We start from the raw sequence: 22,328 nt of genomic DNA on the forward strand, positions 1-22,328 counted from the left end.
CTCCTGAGAGCGACCCATTCTTTCACAAATGTTTGTAAAAACAGTCTGCATGCCTAGGTGCTTGATTTTATACACCTGTGGCCATGGAAGTGATTGGAACACCTGATTCTGATTATTTGGATGGGTGAGCGAATACTTTTGGCAATATAGTGTATATACACACTGTATTATATGGTACAATGTATAGCTCTAATAGAAATAGATAAAAGATTGCATCATATGTACTGTGAATTTCTTAAAGAAGATTCTACCATCTCTCCATGCCCTATGTCACAGGGCACTCTTTCAGCACGATTATGACCCAAAAATACATACAGGCCACTGGTTCATTTCTGAGGAAGAACAGGGTAAAAGTGGCCAGGCATATCACCAGACCACAACCCAACAGAAACACTTGTGGGGAGTTCTGAAAAGACAAGTTAAACATCTTTCTTCATCCAGGAACCAGGATCTGAAAGTTTATTCTTCAAGGACGGAGAAAGATAGATGTTCCTGTGTGTCATCAACTTGTTCATTTGATTGTCTAGAAGAATTTGTACTGTTCTTAAAAATCAGGGGCCATAAAAATATAAGATTTAGTTGGATGTATTCTATGGTGTACGGTGCAACGCCTCGTTTAAATTAAGTGCATTATTTTTCTTACCCTACAGGTATTACCAAACTTATGCTACTAAAAATAAACTTAAAACTTTTGTAAAAATGCAGCAAACTGGTCTCAAATTCACTGAGAAATGGATAAAAATCTTCAAAGGGAGTGTACTCATGTCTGCCAAGCACTGTATATACATACATACATACATACACAATGTATGACAAATTAGAATAAATGCAGTACAATAAATTAACCACACAATATTCTTACCGTTTGGTCCACTGGAAATAATTTTACTGTGACATTCCCACTGAAATCCTTCTGTGGGCCACTGGGAAACGCACCCAGTTTCGTGATCACTACAGGGTGGAGGACTTTAAAATCCAAGCATATGGCTGAGACATCAGAGGGCACCAAAGCGTCAGGCTTGCTTAGAATGGTCACATCCTGCATGGACACTATAAGAATTAAAGTGGTTAGAATTTATAACCTGCTACCTATATATAGTTTAGAAATGGACAAAATTCTTTCAAACAAACAACACTTTAATCTGCTGTTACCTTATAACAACAACAATTTTAAGCAGCTATTCTTGTAGGGGGTCAATAAAGAGAGAGGTTGATATTAGTAGCTTGATACGTTAATATACAGGAGCACAAATCACAAATTAAGACCCAATAACTTCACGGAAAAGGGTCAAGTGTCTCGCAAAAGAATGTACACAATGCACAAGGCCAGGGTAGTGAGAAGTGCTCTTTTATTAATAGTTTCAAGGTGCGGTGAGGTGAGGTGAGGGTTGCTAAAGAGGCAATGAGGGGTCCCATCTTTGGCAGTGAGATCTGTGGCTGTGGCTTCTGGGGAGGACTGAGCAGCAACAAGGCAGGAATCAGCAATTTTTCAGCCAAAGGTTGGTCTCTGTTGATTTTACCACTCTTTATTGAATCATTCTGAGTAAACTCTAGAGACTGTAGCTGTGTGTGAGGCAATTATCCGTTATAGAAATATTTAAAACAGCCTGTCTGGCACCAACAATCATGCCATGGTCAATGAAATCTTTTAAACAATTGTGATGGTTGACGTTAATGTTACCCAAAGCTATCTGCATGCTTTTATGCATTACACTGCTGTACATGATTGGCTAATTTGATAATTGCCTGCATGAATAGGTGTACAAGTGTTAATAATATTTAGTTATCAGTAAGTGTATATAGCTAACATCAGTTACCTGTATTTGTTTGTTTTTAGCCAATATGTGGAGCATCACAGTCAAAAACATACTTATCCCCAGACTTAATCCCACACCACAATCCCTTAAATCAAAAAGTTTGAGTTAGCCCAAATCTTCAAGTTGCCAATAAAATTTGGAGCTCATAACTTACATACCCCAGCTCAGAAAGTACTTGCTGCTCACTCACAATCAGCTGTATTCCATCCATCACTCTATATACTGCTGTATAAATAAAGAGATCTGCAAATGTATTTACATAGTACTTGAGAGAGGCAGTAATTAGAGATTGAAAATGAATTGCAAAAATGAATTACAGAACACAGGTAATAATGCCTGTGTTAGCTGTTTAAGCTGGAGATGGCATGGGGGGGGTGACTGTTTTTGTGCCTAGATGTTCTAATGCAGAGAGAGCTGTAGCATCTTCCTGAAGGGAGAAGTGCAAACGGGTTGTGGCCAGGGTGAGAGGGGTCTGTGATGTTACCTGCCCATTTCATCACTCTAGAGTTGTACAAGTCCTGAAGATGCACAGGTGGCAGGTGCACACACCAATGATCCGTTTGGCTGTCCTAACAGTCCGTTGCAGTCTTCTTACATTCGATTTGCTGGCTGACCCAAACCAGACAGTTGTCTGTTTATTCAGAAGGGTATCTGGGATGATTGTGTTGAAAGCAGAGCTGAAGTCATCGGTAGTGGAGTTTGTGACTGTTAGATGCAGACCTTTTTATTTACCCCGGGAATTCACCACTACTCTCATTATCGGAGTGTACATTCCACCCAGCGCTAATGCTAAAGAAGCTCTGTGTGAGCTGTACGGAGCTATTAGTGAGCTGCAGAATGCTCACCCCGATGGACTGTTTATCATCGCCGGAGATTTCAATCATGTAAATCTCAGAACAGTGCTCCCTAAATTCCATCAGTATGTGGACTTTGCTACGAGAGGGACGAACACGCTGGATGTTGTTTACACAAACATTCCCGGCGCGTATCGTGCGGAGCCCCGCCCCCACCTCGGCTACTCAGACCACATCTCTGTTATGTTGATTCCAGCATACAGACCACTCGTCAGATGCTCTAAACCGGTTCTGAAAACAGGTTAAGACCTGGCCAGCAGGAGCCATCTCTGCTCTTCAGGACTGTTTTGAGTGCACTGACTGGGACATGTTTAGGGAGGCTGCAACCAACGGCAACTCTATTGACTTGGAGGAGTACACGGCATCAGTGACCAGCTACATCGGGAAATGCATCGATGACGTGACGGTCTCCAAGACCATCACAACACACTCCAACCAGAAGCCGTGGATGACTGCGAAAGTGCATGCTCTCCTGAAGTCGAGAGATCAGGGGACAGGGCGGCCTTAAAAATTGCAAGGGCCAAACTGTCCCGAGCCATCAGAGAGGCGAAGCACGTGCACGCCCAGAGAATCCACGGCCACTTCCAGAACAGCAGAGACTCCTGGCACATGTGGCAAGGCATTCAGGCGATCACCAACTACAGGACAACATCACCTTCCTGTGACAGTGATGCCTCCCTTCCAGATGCGCTGAACGACTTCTACGCTTGGTTTGAGGCACAGAACAACAACAGCAAGGAAGACCATCCCTCCTCCTAATGACCCAGTGCTCTGTCTCACTACGGCTGATGTGAGGAGAACTCTATGCAGAGTTAACCCATGGAAGTCTGCTGGACCAGACAACATTCCTGGCAGAGTTCTCAGGGAGTGTGCGGAGCAGCTAGCAGATGTCTTCACTGACATCTTCAACATCTTGCTGAGCAGCTCCATCATCCCTACGTGCCTCAAGACAACGACCATCGTCCCTGTGCCAAAGTCGTCTACGGTTTCCTACCTCAATGACTACCGTCCCGTCACACTCACACCAATCGTGATGAAATGCTTCGAGAGGCTCGTCATGAGGCACATCAGGTCACAGCTACCACCCTCACTGGACCCCTTGCAGTTTGCGCATCATCCTAACCGTTCCACGGACGACGCCATCACCACAACCCTCCATCTGGCCCTCACACAACTGGACTGTAAGGACTCCTACGTTCGAATGCTGTTCATAGATTTCAGTTCAGCATTCAACACAATCATCCCTCAGCAGCTGATTGAGAAGCTGAGTCTCCTGGGCCCGAATACCTCTCTCTGCAAGTGGATCCTGGATTTCCTGACTGGGAGACCTCAGTCAGTCCGGATCGGGAGCAGTATCTCCAGCACCACCACACTGAGCACTGGAGCTCCTCAGGGCTGTGTGCTCAGTCCATTGCTGTTCACTCTGCTGACTCACAACTGTGCAGCAATACACAGCTCCAACCACATCGTCAAGTTCGCCGAAGACACGACCGTGGTGGGTCTCATCAGCAAGAACGACGAGTCAGCACACAGAGAGGAGGTGCAACATCTAACAGCCTGGTGCAGAGCCAACAACCTCTCCCTGAACGTCGAGAAGACCAAAGAGATGGTTGTTGACTTCAGGAGAGCACAGAGTGACCATTCTCCGCTGTCCATTGACGGATCCTCGGTGGAGATCGTCAAGAGCACCAAATTCCTTGGTGTCCATCTGGCGGAGAACTTCACCTGGTCACTCAACACCACCTCCATCACCAGGAAAGCCCAGCAGCACCTCTACTTCCTGAAGAGGCTACAGATACACGCACACTCTCTTGACTGTGTGGACACGCACACAATTTATATTGTTCATTACTTATTGCACTACCTCTATCTGTCATCCGCTGCTATAGTTATATTTATGTTTATTCTATTTGCACTACCTCAACCACTGCTGTGTATTTTTGCACAATACTTTTTTACATCATTTCACTTTATCTTATTTTATTTCACTTACATTCCATTACACATGTTCTTTTCGGCACTAAGTGTCCTGTGTTCTTTTGTGTTGTCTGTCTTTCTTGTATTTATTGTCTTTTGCACTGGTCTTGTCTATGCTCTGGTTGCACCTAGCTGCACACTGTGCACTTTACGTGGCTAAGACAAACTTCTGTCCTAGCTCTGTGGTGGTGTTTTGTGCTGAACTTGTTGTTGTATGTTTATGTAGCACCAGGTCCTGGAGAAACGTTGTTTCATTTCACTATGTACTGCGTCAGCTATATGTGGTTGAAATGACAATAAAGCTTCTTGAATCTTGAATCCTAAATCCTGAAGTCCACAAACAGGATCCTTGCATAAGTCCCTGGTTTGTCCGGATGTTGGAGGATGTAGTTGAGTCCCCTGTTGACTGCATCATCCACAGACCTGTTTGCCCAGTAATCAAACTGCAGGGAGTCCAGTGATTTCCTTCAAGCAGGCCAACACCAGCCTCTCAAATGTCTTCATGACCACAGATGTTAAAGCAACAGGTCTGTAGTCATTTACTCCTGTGATTTTTGGTTTCTTGGGTACAAGAATGATGGTGGAGCGTTTGAAGCAGAAAGGGACTTCACACAGCTCCAGTGTTGTGTTGAAGATTAATGTGAAGATGGATGATAGCTGAACAGCACAGGCTTTGAGGCAAGCTGGAGACACACCGCCTTTGGCTTCCCTTATCTTCTGTTTGCTGAAGACTTAGCATACATCAACTTCACAGATCTTCACAGATTACTGTAATGCCTTACTGTCTGGATGTTCCAGTAGATGCATAAGCAAGCACCAGTTACACTACATACAGTACACATCTAAAAAAATATTAGCAATCTCTCAAAACCTAGAAGACATAAAATACAAATTTTACCTGGTTCTGTAATGTTCAGTTGGGTGCAGGAATATGGATCCTCTCGATCTTCTTCAGGTATTGCACAGCCATGTTTACCAACGATAAATTTCACCAGGACCCTTGAAGATAATGCAGAAGTTTAAACTCTAAATAAACTGTTTAAACCATCTTATACCAAATCCTGCGACAAACTGAATGTATGCATGTACAACCCCTGGCTAAAAGTATGGAATCACCTCTCTTTGAAGATCATTCAATTGTTTAATTGTGTAGAAAAAAAACAAAATCAATCACAGACATGCCACAAAACTATTTTCATTTAACATTCCAACCTTCTGGCTTTATGAAACACTTACAAAAATAAAAAAGAAAGAAGATTGATCTGTAAAAACAGTTGCAATTGACTACAAACAGCGGAAACATATGGAATCACTCAATTCTGAGGAAAATATTATGGAATCACCATGTACTGTGCAGTTCTAAAACAAACACCTGTATCCGATTACATATGCTAATTAGCCTGCAGTTTAAAAAAAAAAAAGTGTGCTTGCACACCTTAGTGAGCTGTTGAACCAAGCTGATTGACATAAATCATGGCTCCAACATGAGAGATGTCAGCTGAAACAAAGGAGAGGATTATAAAACTTCTTGAAGAAGGTAAATCTTCACAGAATGTTGCAAAAGATGTTGGTTGTTCCCAGTCAGCCGTTTCTAAAATCTGGACCAAGTACAAATCAAATGAGAAGGTTGTAAAATGGACACGTACTGGTAGACCAAGGAAGACATCAAAGCGTCAAGATAGAAAACTTAAAGCAATATGCCTTGAAAACAGAATATGCACAACAAAACAAATGAGGAACAAATGGGCAGAAAGTGGAGTCAATGTCTGTGACCGAACTGTAAGAAATCGCCTAAAAGAAATGGGATTTACATACAGAAAAGCCAAACAAAAACCATCATTAATATCTAAACAGACAAAAACAAGGTTTCAGTGGGCTAAAGAAAAGCAATCATGGACTGTGCATGACTGGATGAGAGTGATATTCAGTGATGAATCACAAATCTGCATTGGGCAGGGTGATGATGCTGGAACTTTTGTTTGATGCCATTCCAATGAAATTTATAAAGACAACTGCCTGAAGAAAACATGCAAATTTCTGCAATCATTAATGATATGGGGCTGTATGTCAGGTAAAGGTATGGGAGGGATGACCATTACAACCTCAATAAATGCACAAGTTTATATTGAGATTTTGGACAGTTTTCTTATTCCATCAACTGAAAGGATGTTTGATGACCACCACCTCATTTTTCAGGATGATAATGCATCGTGCCATAGGGCAAAAGCTGTGAAAACTTTCCTTCAAGAAAGACATATATTGTCAATGGCATGGCCTATAAATAGTCCGGACCTCAATCCAATTGAAAATCTATGGTGGAAATTAAAGAAAATGGTCGATGACAAGGTTCCAACCTGCAAAGCTGATCTGGCAACTGCAATAAGAGGAAGTTGGAGCCGGATTGATGAAGAATACTGTTTGTCGATAGTTAAATCCTTGCCTCAGAGAATTCAAGCTGTTATAAAAGCCAGAGGTGGTGCAACAAAGTACTAGTGGTGTTTTTGTTTGGGGATTCTATAATATTTTCCTCAGAATTGAGTGATTCCATATTTTTTTCCTGTTTGATGTGTAAAAAGTGCAAGTGACTACAATTTTCCTCCATTTTTATTTTTGTAAGCGTTTCATAAAGCCAGAAGGTTGGAATGTTAAATGAAAATAGTTTTGTGGCATGTCTGTGATTGATTTTTTTCTACACAATTAAACAATTGAATGAACATGTTCCAAGAGTGGTGATTCCATACATTTTGCCAGGGGTTGTATTAACACAAAAGGTATTGATATCTGTAAGCATTAATAATGCATACAAATTGACATGATGCTTACCCTAGTACTTAACTTTAACACAAAATATACATTTATAGATTTACAATAGATATACTTTAACTGAAATTGTAATTTATTAAGAATCACCATTTTATATGATGGTTCTCTGCTCACCAACTCACTAACAACATAAAAAAAGTGTTCAACTAGAACTGTACAGAGACCACAGACTGACCACCACATAGGAAGTTACTTTTCAACAAACACTGCTCCCTGAACCATAGACAAAAAGCAGATATACAAACACACCGCTTCTGGAAGTCATGATGGTCTCTAAGGTACCCCATCCACGTGCCTCTTATGGCCGCCCTCAGATCATGGTGATGCCTGGCCGATAAAACTCCAACCACAACTTCATATACCGGCCTCCTGATGCCTGTCATTTAAACATTTTAATAGTAAATTATGTTCTCACTTTTAATTGACTCCAGCGAATTCAGTGATGTAGTATTGTCTGCTTGTCAGAGTGTGGGTATTACTTTTGTATAACCCTAACAAAGAGCAGACATCCATATTTGGCTATATGGGCACTTTATTAACAAGAGCTTTCAAATATACATTCAGAGTATGCTTACTAATGTCCCTATATGGTTCAGAATGAAACATTCTAGCAAATGATCAAGGACATCTGGATTTGGTCCCCTACATGATGGTCAATTACCACTGTATATGAACAACAGTGAAATGCTGGTTTCCAACACACTATTTCCTCACTGACAACAGCTCTGAATATGCTATTCATTAGTAATTCCCAACACATACAGTGTGAGAAGAAAACAAGAAGGAGGAGGGAGTATGTACTGGTTAGACACATATGGCCTGGGAATTCATGTGGATGTAAATTTCACACATGCCACTTACAGTGCCTTGCTAAATTATTGACACCCCTTGAACTGTTCCACATTTTGTCACATTACAATCACAAACAAATATTTTATTGGGATTTTATGTGATAGACCAACACAAAGTGGCACATAATTGTGAAGTGGAAGGAAAATGATAAATGGTTTTCATAAAATTTTTACAAATAAATATCTGAAAAGTGTGGTGTGCATCTGTATTCAGCCCCCCTGAGTCAATGCTTTTCTAGAACCACCTATCAAGTCTTTTGGGGTATGTCTCTTCCAGCTTTGCACATCTGGAGATTGAAATGTTTGCCCATTCTTCTTTACAAAATAGCTCAAGCTCAGTCAGATTGGATTGAGAATCTGTAGCAGTAGTTCACAGACTCTCTCTATTAGATTTAGGTCTGGATTTGACTGGGTCAAACATGAATATGCTTTGATCTAAACCATTCCATTGTAGCTCTCTGTGTATGTTTAGGGTCGTTGTCCCTGCTGGAAGGTGAACCTCCATCCTAGTCTCAAGTCTTTTGCAGACTCTAACAGGTTTTCTTCTAAGATTTCCCTGTATTTGGCTCCATCCATCTTCCCATCATCTCTGACCAGCTTCCCTGTCCCTGATAAAGAAAACATCCCCACAACATGATGCTGCCACCAACATGTTTCACAGTGAGGATGGTGTGTCCAGGGTGATGTGTAGTATTAGTTTTCCACCACACAGTGTTTTGCATTTAGGTCAAAAAATTAAATTTTGGTCTCATCTGACAAGAGCACCTTCTTCCACATGTCTGCTGCATCCCCCACATGGCTTGTCGCAAACTGCAATCTTATGGCTTTCTTTCAACAATGGCTTTCTTCTTGCCACTCTTCCATAAAGGCCAGATTTGTGGAGTGCATTAATAGTTGTCCTGTGCACAGATACTCCCACCTGAGCTGTGGATATCTACAGCTCCTCCAGAGCTACAAGGGGCCTCTTGGCTGCTTCTCTGGTTAATACTCTCCTTGCCAAGCCTGTCAGTTTAGGTAGATAACCATGTCTTGGTAGGTTTGCAGTTGTGCCATAGTCTTTCCATTTTCGGATGATGAATCGCACAATGCTCTGCAAGACGTTCAAAGCTTGGAATATTTTCTATAACTTAATCTGCCTGTCGGGTGTGTTCCTTGGGCTTCATGATGCTATTTGTTCTAAGCAGATTTAAGCAGACTAGGCAGAACTTGCATTAAGCTAGGAATTTCTTGACAAATTTGGTGTCAAATTATGCAATTATTTGAACCTCCTGACATTTGTAATCAATATGGCCACTTGTTAATCAATACCCCATAAGACCTGCCACTTTGGAGATGCTCTTACCCTGTAATTTAGCCCTCACAATCTGGCCCTTAAAGTAACTTCTATAAAGTGCTATACAAATAAATTATATTGAATTTATTCAGATTGTTACACTCGCTTATTTTTTGGCTTCCAACAACATCCTCAAGAACTGAGTGTTCACTTTATGCCTAATATATCCCACCTTGAAAGGTGCCACTGTAACAAGATAATATAATAAAACTTATTCACTTCACCTATATATATATATATATATATATATATCTCTCCATCCATGGCCACAGGTGTATAAAATCAAGCACCTAGGCATGCAGACTGTTTTTACAAACATTTGTGAAAGAATGGGTCGCTCTCAGGAGCTCAGTGAATTCCAGCGTGGAACTGTGATAGGATGCCACCTGTGCAACAAATCCAGTCGTGAAATTTCCTCGCTCCTAAATATTCCACAGTCAACTGTATTATAAGAACATGGAAGTGTTTGGGAACGACAGCAACTCAGCCACGAAGTGGTAGGCCACGTAAACTGAGGGAGCAGGGCCAGCGGATGCTGAGGCACATAGTGCGAAGAGGTCGCCAACTTTCTGCAGAGTCAATCGCTACAGACTTCTAAACTTCATGTGGCCTTCAGATTAGCTCAAGAACAGTGCGCAGAGAGCTTCACGGAATGGGTTTCCATGGCTGAGCAGCTGCATCCAAGCCATACATCACCAAGTGCAATGCAAAGCGTCAGATGCAGTGGTGTAAAGCACGCCGCCACTGGACTCTAGAGCAGTGGAGACGCGTTCTCTGGAGTGACGAATCGCGCTTCTCCATCTGGCAATCTGATGGACGAGTCTGGGTTTGGCGGTTGCCAGGAGAACGGTACTTGTCTGACTGCATTGTGCCAAGTGTAAAGTTTGGTGGAGGGGGGATTATGGTGTGGGGTTGTTTTTCAGGAGCTGGGCTTGGCCCCTTAGTTCCAGTGAAAGGAACTCTGAATGCTTCAGCATACCAAGACATTTTGGACAATTCCATGCTCCCAACTTTGTGGGAACAGTTTGTTCCGTGTGTGTATTTTTATATCATTTTCTGCTAGTGCCCATCTCACTTGCTCAACACAGGTTCAAATACTAACCGGGAATCGTGACGTCACTTTATTAATTGGCTACAGAAGGCCTGTCAGTTGAGAACCAGTGGACCAATGGAGACTTTTATCCCGCCCCCTAATCTGCATAAAACTCTACTTGTAAGTTTTGGACTCGCCAGCGAGCAACTTGGAAGAAGTGAAGAAACCTGACGCGTGAATAAAGAGAAAATTTAGTTACGAGCAAAAAATAGCAGAAAGAACAAGCATCTGAGCAAGAAAAATGAAATGTTTCTAATTACTGGTATTTTGTGTTCATTTCATTAGGTTTTTTTTTGTTATTTTTAAATTTTGTATTCAATTGATTGATGTGATTCGCGCGTATTATATTTTTTACGAACATAATACTTATGGCTTGAAAGTGACGCCATATGCACTCAGGAATAGTGGGAAAAACAGTACAACACAATGCAATGTGAATACACAAACTTACATATTAGAATACATTGCGCTGACTTTCATGATCTATCCGAATACTTAAACATATTTTACTTAAAACATATTTCCATATGTTTATGATTCAGGGCTTCCGTACACATGGTGCTATACTGGCTCTACAATTCATAGCGCACCACGCGTAAGCGTCGCGTTAATTTCTAAAAGACGTTCACAAGCGACGCATCAAATGACTGCAGAAAACACGCGGCGGCCATCTTGCGTACGCGTAGTTAACAGCCGGTATAAATCAGCCTGTGGTTATATGCTTAAAGAAGTAATATGTGCTTAAATTTTCTAAAAGAAAGCGTGGAAGCTTTTCTGAAAGTGAAATCCTCTGTCGCAGAACTATAAAGACTTGTGAATGAAAGTCAAAAATGAAAAACTCACGAGCCCCTTTTAAAAGTGTATACAAGACTATAAGGTTAAAATACACCAGACTACTGTCGAATCAGGGACAAAACATTTACAAATTTATAGATTAAACAATTATCGTTGACTGTAATGAATACTGTAATATAACTACTATTGTAAGCTCAAACCTGCATCCTTGGCATACGAGAAGAATTCGGTTTGTTCTTTCAGCAACCACCACCAGAGTTGAATCAGCACCGCGATCACACACGGGAGAAGAAACAGTGCTAAACTTCTCATGGACGAGCCAAACACACACACACACACAACATCAATTTAAAATGCAGCTCGTTCAGCTGCTTTGACATTGCAGACTGATCATATCTCATTCGCTTCATCTATGGTCCACAGCATACTGATGAAGCCAATAGAAATGAAGCCAACAGAAATCAACCAATAGAAATGAAGCCGAAGCCCCACAAGGGCTTCTGGGAGATGTAATACTAATGGTGCGTTCAAGTCAGGCTGGAATGATTGTTTTTACAAGTTGAACATGTTTACAAGTTTACTTTGGCTTCATAAAACACATTAACTGCACTGACACTTTAGTCCCTGTTCAATTGGACATTTATATTTGCCTTATATATACATCTACAAATATATTTATATATTTATCTACATATGCACACTGTACATACTGTATTCATTTGCTACACCATTTCAAAGTTGACCTTTTTATCTACATATATGCATATACTGTACCTTCTATATATTATATAGTCTACACATATTTATTTATATTGTTCTATTTTTCACATACTATATATACACACTATATTGTACTGTATTATATTAGTGTAGTATATTTTTTTATATTTGTTTTTTTTTTAATTATTTTGTTTATATAGCAGTTTTATATTTGTATACATTATATATTATATTACTATTTTTATTATTATTATTTTTATTTTATATTTCATTATTTATAATATTTACTGCTATCACTTCCATGGCCACAGGTGTATAAAATCAAGCACCTAGGCATGCAGACTGTTTTTACAAACATTTGTGAAAGAATGGGTCGCTCTCAGGAGCTCAGTGAATTCCAGCGTGGAACTGTGATAGGATGCCACCTGTGCAACAAATCCAGTCGTGAAATTACCTTGTTCGTAAATATTCCACAGTCAACTGTCAGCTGTATTATAAGAACATGGAAGTGTTTGGGTACGACAGCAACTCAGCCACGAAGTGGTAGGCCACGTAAACTGACGGAGCGGGGCCAGCGGATGCTGAGGCACATAGTGCGAAGAGGTCGCCAACTTTCTGCAGAGTCATTCGCTACAGACTTCTAAACTTCATGTGGCCTTCAGATTAGCTCAAGAACAGTGTGCAGAGAGCTTCATGGAATGGGTTTCCATGGCCGAGCAGCTGCATCCAAGCCATACATCAAGTGCAATGCAAAGCGTCAGATGCAGTGGTGTAAAGCACGCCGCCACTGGACTCTAGAGCAGTGGAGACGCGTTCTCTGGAGTGACGAATCGCACTTCTCCATCTGGCAATCTGATGGACGAGTCTGGGTTTGGCGGTTGCCAGGAGAACGGTACTTGTCTGACTGCATTGTGCCAAGTGTAAAGTTTGGTGGAGGGGGGATTATGGTGTGGGGTTGTTTTTCAGGAGCTGGGCTTGGCCCCTTAGTTCCAGTGAAAGGAACTCTGAATGCTTCAGCATACCAAGACATTTTGGACAATTCCATGCTCCCAACTTTGTGGGAACAGTTTGGAGCTGGCCCCTTCCTCTTCCAACATGACTGTGCACCAGTGCACAAAGCAAGGTCCATAAAGACATGGATGACAGAGTCTGGTGTGGATGAACTTGACTGGCCTGCACAGAGTCCTGACCTCAACCCGATAGAACACCTTTGGGATGAATTAGAGCGGAGACTGAGAGCCAGGCCTTCTCGTCCAACATCAGTGTGTGACCTCACAAATGCACATCTGGAAGAATGGTCAAAAATTCCCATAAACACACTCCTAAACCTTGTGGACAGCCTTCCCAGAAGAGTTGAAGCTGTTATAGCTGCAAAGGGTGGACCAACGTCATATTGAACCCTATGGATTAGGAATGGGATGTCACTTAAGTTCATATGCGAGTCAAGGCAGGTGAGCGAATACTTTTGGCAATATAGTGTAATATATATATATATATATATGATCTATAGATCTTAGTCACTTCAGAAGCATTGTTGAGATCATGACTTTCAGTTCAGAGCTGTTTTGGCAGCAACAAAACTATTTTGGTTTTTAAACTACTAATATAGCAATAGAAGAAAAAGAAAATCCTAGCAATACAATAATAGAAAACAATTTTTTTTTATACTTTTGCAGCATCACCACAAGTAAATTCTTCATTCTTCAAATTCTCATTTCATTCCATTTTAACATTTGTCCAAATAATGATGCTGTTATTTGATTACTTGATTTGTAACGCCTTTATCCAATTTATCCTAAAGTTGAACAGCCTTCATGACAAAAGCTGTTTAGAATTTTGACCTGTATATATAACCTTTTGGATTTTCACCAACGCAGTATCTTAAACAAAAAATTTAACCAAAAGCAGATTTGACAACATCTATATTTTAGGTAAGACTTGTGAAATCCTGTAAAATATATAAATGTGTATTTGCTGTGCACATACATGTTTACATCGAACACAAGCATATGCACTGTAGCACAACTCCAATAGCTGCAATGGAATAAATAACAAAACAAGGTAGCAAGGTACATATATCTTTCTTCTGATTTATTGTAAAAGTTACTACATTGTTCATGGCACTATGGTTTGCCAGTGTACTGAATATAAACAAAAGGTAAAATCCACCTTAAACAAATAGCGTACAATTCCACTGAAAAGAAAATGTATAATAAACTAATCAGCACATTTACAATCCCCTCTGAAAGTACTGGAAAGGCAGGGTCAGTTCTTTAGCTTTTGCTCAACACAGGACATTTGGCCTACGTGTCTTTGTTGCCCTCCTAAGACATGGTAACAACAGAACTGATTTCTAAAATTAGGTGAATTAATTGGGGGAAAATGCATTAATGAATACCATTTAATCTCACTGTTGCCAAAATTAACATTTTGTAATAAAAATGAACTGAGAGGAGTTCGGAAAAGGATAAGAAAATCAGGAGTGATACGGCTCTATTTTGTGGACAGCGTTTATCTGAACATGGTGATCAAAAGATGCTGCTTCCTCTCATTCCTTGTAAATGTGGCTGAGATGTTCTATAAGTCCCTCCAGCTCTGGGTTCCCCCCCAATTCTGCAATTTGCCTATATGCCTCCTTCTCCAGCTCATGCAGCTTCTGCCTAGTGTAAGCAAAGGAGCCCACCTTCTCCAAATAATCAACACAATAACGCTTGACATCTTCATCCTCAGTGCGCTGACGTAGGATGTTCTGCACTTGTGTGCTATGGAGCTGAGTATGGATAGCATGGATGGTGGGAAAGGAGAATTTGCCCTCGGTCAGGTCTTCACAGAAGCTCTTGTTCGCACCATACTCACGTGAACAGAGGTTAGCATAGTCATCACGTATCTGGAACAAGAGTCCAAGTGCGTCTAGTAGGGGCTTAAGGTCACAGCTCCATTCTGAGAAAAGCTGCATGAGGCCCACTGCTAGGCCAAATAATCCTCCAGTCTTGCACAGTACCATGCCACAGTACTCTGCTTCGCTTGGGCAAGTGTATGTGTCACGCCAGTGGATGTCCAGACCCTGGCCACGGTGTAGCTCCAGCAGCTGGCGAGTAAATACATGCACAGCCTCAGGGTGTTTTAGTGTCAGCACCTTCTCTAGACCCAGGAAGTAGACATAGTTTGCAGAGTTAATAACAGATGGAACGCCGTAGATGCTATGAGCAACAGGGAAACCACGGCGCAACTTGGAGCTGTCCTCGATGTCATCAATCAGAAGACTAGCATTGTGCAGCATTTCCGTTACCTCAATGATTATCTGAAAAAGAAGAGACAAGATGATCAAGAAGGTCTTGAGCAGTGTTGCAGAGGTTAGTGCCTGCTAAAAGAGGTCCAAGAAAGGACAACTTGTGAACTGGCGACAGGGTCATTGGCACAAAAGTCTTGATGGACACGGAGAGCAAAGGCTGGCCCTTCTGATTTTAATACACAGAACTACTACTGTACCATACTTGGCTGAAAATGGGAAAGAAAGGTGTCAGAACATACAGCGCATTGTAGCCTTATGTATATAGAAAAGAATAGAATAGAAAAGAATGACTTTATTAATCACTGGAAGGAAATTAAGTTGTCATAGCATTTAGAATACAGTAGGAATACAAAAAAAACTAATTAAAGCAGGGAGGGGAAAAAACTGAATGAAATAAGGTGAAGAATAATAAACAAGTGCAGAGTGAAATGGGGATGCAATCTGTACATTAAATTACAATAGTATAATAATACTGGGGTTGATCATGGAAAATGGAAGAGACAGATATGCAATGTGGACTGAATGTGCAAAAATGACACTTGTGCAAAAAAGCATTTAAATTATACAAAATGTGTTATAATAAACTACTGACAAATAAGACTACTGAAGAACAAGTAAGCTCTTAGCTCTCTCTCAATCCAGCTTAGTAACCACAGTTCTGACAGATCTGACCTGGGAAGGTGAGTTGTAAAATCTGATAGCACTGGGTAGGAATGATTTCCTCATACCTTTGAGCAGCAGGGTTGAATGAGCCTGTAGCTAAAGCTGCTCCTTATGCTTGTCCAGTGTTTTATGGAGGGGGTGAGTCTTTTTGTCCTTAATTGCCAGCGGTTTTGCCAGTATTCTCTCCCTGACTACCTCCTTCAGGGTGAAGAGCACAGAGCCAACAACCGCCTTTTTGAGGAGTTTGTTCAATCTGTGTCCTTTGCTTTGATGCCTGCACCCCAACATACAGTGAGGGAAAAAATTATTTGATCCCCTGCTGATTTTGTACGTTTGCCCACTGAAAGAAATGATCAGTCTGTAATTTTAATGGTAGCTGTATTTGAACAGTGAGAGGCAGAATAACAAAAATCCAGAAAAACATTTCAGAAAAGTTATACATTGATTTGCATTTTAATGAGTGAAATAAGTATTTGATCCCCCAACAAATCAAAGATTTCTGGCTCCCAGGTGTCTTTTATACAGGTAAGGAGCTGAGATTACAGTAGGAGCACTCTCGGGGAGTGCTCTTAATCTCAGCTCATTAACTGTATGAAAGACACCTGTCCACAGAAGGAAGCAATCGATCAGATTCCAAACTCTCCATCATGGCCAAGACCAAAGAGCTGTCCATGGATATCAGGGACAAGATTGTAGACCTACACAAGGCTGGAATGAGCTACAAGACCATCGCCAAGCATCTTGGTGAGAAGGTGACAACAGTTGGTGCGATTATTCCCAAATGGAAGAAACACAAAAGGACTGTCAGTCTTCCTCGGTCTGGGGCTCCATGCAAGATCTCACCTCATGGAGTTTCAATGATCATGAGAACGGTGAGGAATCAGCCCAGAATTACACTGGAGGATTTTGTCAATGATCTCAAGGCAGCTGGGACCATAGTCACCAAGAAAACAATTGGTAACACACTACGCCGTGAAAGACTGAAATTCAGTAGCGTCCGCAAGGTCGCCCTGCTAAAGAAAGCACATGTACAGGCTCATCTGAAGTTTGCCAGTGAACATCTGAATGATTCAGAGGTCATGTGGTCAAATGAGACCAAAATCCAGCTCTTTGGCATCAACTCAACTCGCCGTGTTTGGAGGAGGAGGAATGCTGCCTATGACTCCAAGAAGAACATCCCCACCATCAAACATGGAGGTGGAAACATTATGCTTTGGGGGTTTTTTTCTGCTAAGGGGACAGGACAACCACACCACATCAAAGGGACGATGGACGGAGCCATGTACCGTCAAATCTTGAGTGAGAACCTCCTTCCCTCAGCCAGGGCATTGAAAATGGGTCGTGGATGCAAAGAGGAGTGGGCCCAAATTCCTTGAGATGTAAGATGTGTGCAAACCTGGTGGCCAACTACAAGAAATGTCTGACGTCTGATTGCCAACAAGGGTTTGCCACCAAGTACTAAGTCATGTTTTGCAAAGGGGTCAAATACTTATTTAACTCAATAAAATGCAAATCAATGTATAACTTTTTTGAAATGTATTTTTCTGGATTTTTTTTGTTATTGTCTCTCACTGTTCAGATAAACCTACCATTAAAATTACAGACTGATCATTTCTTTGTCAGTGGGCAAATGTACAAAATCAGCAGGGGATCAAATAATTTTTTCCCTCACTGTAACACAGTAAAGATGGCAGCACTCGCAACAGACTAGAACATCTAGAGCATCCCGTTACATTCATGTGTACATTACATTGATGCATACCACCTACATAAACATGTTCCCAACCAAGTACACCCCTAATGATAGTGGCCTCTTACAGCAAGATAATGTTCCCTACCATATTGCAAAAAATTTTCAGGAATGGTTTGAGGAACATGACAGTTTTCCCAAATTTCCCAGATTTCAGTCTGATCAAGCGTTGATGCATTAGACAAACAAGTCATATCCATGGAGGACCCACCTCGCAAATGCATATGAACTTTTTTTTTTTTTTTTTTAATCAGTTGTTAAACATTCATTCTGTTAGACTTTTCCAGAAATTCACTTACTATACTATTTTGAGTAAAACCTATGGGCTTTCATTTAAACAACTTACAGAACTTCAAGAATCTGCTGTCTTGGTGCTACACACATTGTTTGGTGTCCTTGGGTGTTGAGAAAGGCGCCTATAAATAAAATGTATTATTATTATTATTATTATTATTATTATTATTATTATTATTATACCACAGCACACCTTCAGGGGTCTTGTGGAGTCCACCCCTCAACAGGTTAGCGCTATTGGGGTGGCACAAAGGAAACCTACATAATATTAGGCATGTGTTTTTTTAATGATATTGATTGGTTTATTTTACAACACAAACAGTTCCCAGAATAACCGCAGATTCCTTTTTTTGGCTGACAGGAATTGAAAACAATGTGGTTTTTTCCTGTTGCTGTCCATCCACCTCAAGGTTTGATGTTTTGTGCATGCAGAGATGAAATTCTGATCACCAATGTTGGAAAGAATGATTATTTGAATTAATATACACTACTCACAAAAAGTTAAGGATATTCGGCTTTCGGGTGAAATTTCAGGATACACCTAAAATTTCAGGATGCACCTTTACAGGTGAACTTAATTTGACCTTCTCTACACTTTTGAATGCACATGTCCAACTGTTCAGTGTTCCAGTACTTTTTTGCATAACTTGCTGTTCTCTAACAAGGTGCTTAATGGCAAATTTCACAACTGGTGTTTGATCCATGAATTGACCAATACATTTTCTGGTTCAATTAGAATTGGTATTTAAACTGTCCTCTTCATCATGCTGTTCACATATTGACATCATGAGACCAAGATGACACCTAACGATTGATCAACAGTACCTCGCCATTGCGAGGCTTCAAACAGGATGTTCTCAGAGGGAAGTGGCCACTGAGCTTAGAGTGTCACAGAGTGTCATCAGCAGGTTACCACCGAGATACAGAGAGACTGGAAGAGTCACAGAAAGGCATAGAAGTGGATGTCCTTTGGCCACATCCCACATTGATGACGCTTCATTGTGAACAGTGCTCTGCGGAACCGGATGATGAATGCCACTCAACTCCAGGCACATTTAAGGGAAGTGAGAGGCACCCAAGTGTCACATCAAACCATTCAGAACCGTTGACATCAGTGTGGTCTGCCTGCTAGACGACCTGCAATGGTACCTGACCACACCACCAGGCCAGGGAGCATTTACGCTGGACAAGGGACCAGTGGGCCTCAGTGCTGTACTCTGATGAAAGTTGATTCATGTTGAGCAAAAATGATGGCCGCCAATGATGTTGGAGACATCAAGGGGAGTGCTATGCATCAGCCACTGTTGTCACCAGACAAGCCTTTGGTGGTGGTGGTTTTACAGTCTGGGCAGGTGTGTCTACTCAATACAGAACTGCCCTACATCTTGTGAATGGTACAGTGAAAAGCCAATACTACCTGAATAACATCATTAATCCAGTCATTGTGCCCCTGCATGAACAACACAGGCCTAATTTCATGTTTATGGACGACAATGCCGTGTAGAGGCTCGTAGCCCTGCACCCCAGAACCTCAATGACCTGAGGGCCACCCTTCAAGAAGAATGGAATGCCATGCCTCAGCAAACAATAATTCGACTCGTGAACAGCATGAGACGTCGTTGTCAAGCTGTAATTGATGGGCAAGGGCACATGACAAATTGAGACATTGACATTTTTTGTTGTGGTACACTCACCACTGTTGTTGGCTTTTGTTTCAATAAATTGTTTGAGATGAGGAAACCACCATTGTATGCTTCTACTTAAATGCCCTACTTTCATGATAAAATATCACTGTAGCGTGAACGTTTTACATTGTCCATAAATTTCACCCAAAATCCAAATATCCTTAACTTTTTGAGAGTAGTGTATATCCTTCTTGGCAGCTCAATTCAATCTGGCCATTTTCATCCAACACCACGCAAGTCGTTTCAACCCACAGAACTGTCACTCACTTAAACTCTAGAGACTGTTCTGAAATACTCAAAACTAGCCCAACTCATACTAACATCCATGTCGCAATCATTCTTTCTCCTCATTCTGATGTTAAATATGAACATTTGCCAGTATCCACAGCAATTTGCATTGCTCTACTTCCACATGACTGGTTGATTAGATAACTTCAAGAAATGTGCAGGTGTATACATGTTCCTAACAATTTGGTGAGAGTATATCATAACTCATTGAAAGTGTTAATTTGTTTAATTCTGATGCTTTTAGCACTCCATTTTCATTTGACATGCTTCCATTAAGAGGAAAGAAGATGGTGATTGAGAAGCCCTCAGGCTGACGATATAATTTCAAGGTAAGAGGTTTTTTTTTTTTTTCTGGAGGTAAGTTCAATGCAGCATCATGCTATGTTCAAGGCAAAGGCACAAAAAGAAACAAAAAAATGAAAATACCCCCTCAACTTGAAATTATAACATCGACCTTAGTTTTCTCTGCTACCAGTTCCTTTCGTAATGGAGTGATACTAAATCAGCATGGCTGAACAATTGTGAAGAGTTACAATCTAAAAAAGCTACTGATCACTAGAACTGTAAAAAAGTGTGGATAAAGTAGCTGTTTTTAATGAGCTGTACATGTTCTGACACAGAAAACAAGGGACACCCTGTCATGGTGGAGTCCATGTATTTTCACTTTGGACATGTAAAGTTGGGAAATGACATACCTAGTTGCAAATTACCTCTTATAAGGTGCCACAACACAGCATTAGTTTTGTTTGCCGATCAGCAGAGAAGCTAACTGTACTAGGGACATACACAAATTAAACGTGAAGTAAATAGTAAACACCAATCAGTGTGAAAACTGGTTGTTTGATTTACATTTTACTGAATAATACAAAGACTTTCATGTAAAATGTAAATTAAACAACCAGTTTTCACACTGATGAAGATTAGCAATGCAAACTGACTGTACTGCTCTGTAACACTAGAAAGACACCAAAATACATAAAATGACAGGGTAAATTTTAAAAGACAAAACAATTATACATTTTTTTCATTTTTTGAGTCAAGCAGTACATAAGAAAAAAAATAGCAGTTAGGATTTAAAGTTGTTTTACCACATGCACTTTATAGTTAGTCTAAGCAATGTTTTCAAGACACTTTGGGTTTGTAATATCTAATTTGATCTGTCATACCACATCAATCTGATGTTTTCATACCACATGGATTTCCCTTAAAATTTCATGAAATTTATACATTTTCCAAAGTGTTTATTTATTGCACTTGGTGAAATCATCAAATATCTCACTTTAATATTGCCATGTTTGTTCATTTAATCCAATATGTTTTAGGTTTACAGTGCACTGTGGTGATAAAACACAGAAAACTGAAACAGAAAATTATTTTTTAGGTTTCTCTGATAACTTCAACTGTTTCTTAATAGGACAACAGACTTTCATTTAATCATTTTCAGCCCCACAATAAAGCATCTCTGGGGTGAATGGTAATGCATGAATTTTCACAGGGGAAAAACATTTATTCAACAATGCATTCTTCACTTGTCCCAATAGGACATATGTTTTTCCATATGGTGATTGAGATCTCTCAACCAAATCCTAAATATTGAAACAGTAATGAACATGAGTGACATCTCTTTAAAAGATTGATAATTTGTTTTCTTTTGATTGTTTTGATAATTTGTTCTTAAAATTTGTGATTTCACTCAATTAACAATTGCATCAAATATTAATAAAGATGGGTCTTAATTGATTAAATCAGTCTCAACAATCACCCACTTGTCCCTGTTTTGTGGCTCAATCTGCTTTTACTGAGATAACTGTCAGTAAAATCAGAGTGTGAAGGTTGATAGCACAGCTAGACATAAAATACTGCACACCTGGTGAGAGTTTCACTGGCTCATCTGATCAGGTCAGCAATCCAGTATCCAGGGTAATGTCAGCATACCATCACAAAGAACACAACACAACATCGAACAGTAGTAACAGTCAACAAAAGAGAAGCAATGCATGCTCAGGCACTAACCTGGATTGTATCCAAAATACATAAAACCACAGCTGCCCAACTCAATGCAGCATTAAATGTGTACTACGCCTCTCCTGTTT

At 40.6% G+C, this 22,328-nt stretch overlaps 2 protein-coding genes across 11 annotated transcripts in view; both read right to left on the reverse strand.

The window, feature by feature from the left end:
- The window catches only part of b3galnt2 (beta-1,3-N-acetylgalactosaminyltransferase 2), a 38,072-nt gene extending 26,100 nt beyond the window's left edge, over positions 1 to 11,972 (reverse strand). For 4 of the 6 annotated variants that reach the window (XM_058385347.1, XM_058385343.1, XM_058385329.1 and 1 more), the window contains exons 1-4: positions 11,744 to 11,971; positions 7,721 to 7,847; positions 5,547 to 5,647; positions 863 to 1,050 (exon numbers count right to left, since the gene is read on the reverse strand). In XM_058385347.1, coding sequence (XP_058241330.1) covers positions 863 to 1,050; positions 5,547 to 5,647; positions 7,721 to 7,847; positions 11,744 to 11,855 — 528 coding nt within the window. In that variant the 5' untranslated portion in view covers positions 11,856 to 11,971. Of the gene's footprint in view, positions 1 to 862; positions 1,051 to 5,546; positions 5,648 to 7,720; positions 7,848 to 10,757; positions 10,916 to 11,743 lie in introns of all 6 variants that reach the window. The other 2 variants (XM_058385348.1, XM_058385335.1) reach the window with 2 other exon arrangements.
- A 2,360-nt stretch (positions 11,973 to 14,332) lies between these two features.
- The window catches only part of ggps1 (geranylgeranyl diphosphate synthase 1), a 28,745-nt gene continuing 20,749 nt past the window's right edge, over positions 14,333 to 22,328 (reverse strand). For 4 of the 5 annotated variants that reach the window (XM_058382726.1, XM_058382697.1, XM_058382715.1 and 1 more), the window contains one exon: positions 14,333 to 15,564. In XM_058382726.1, the coding sequence (XP_058238709.1) occupies positions 14,812 to 15,543 (732 nt within the window). In that variant the 5' untranslated portion in view covers positions 15,544 to 15,564 and the 3' untranslated portion in view covers positions 14,333 to 14,811. Of the gene's footprint in view, positions 15,565 to 16,283; positions 16,493 to 22,328 lie in introns of all 5 variants that reach the window. The other variant, XM_058382705.1, reaches the window with a different exon arrangement.

This window comes from Hemibagrus wyckioides, linkage group LG03 (assembly GCF_019097595.1).
Source record: "Hemibagrus wyckioides isolate EC202008001 linkage group LG03, SWU_Hwy_1.0, whole genome shotgun sequence".
In the NCBI taxonomy this organism is placed as follows: domain Eukaryota; kingdom Metazoa; phylum Chordata; class Actinopteri; order Siluriformes; family Bagridae; genus Hemibagrus; species Hemibagrus wyckioides.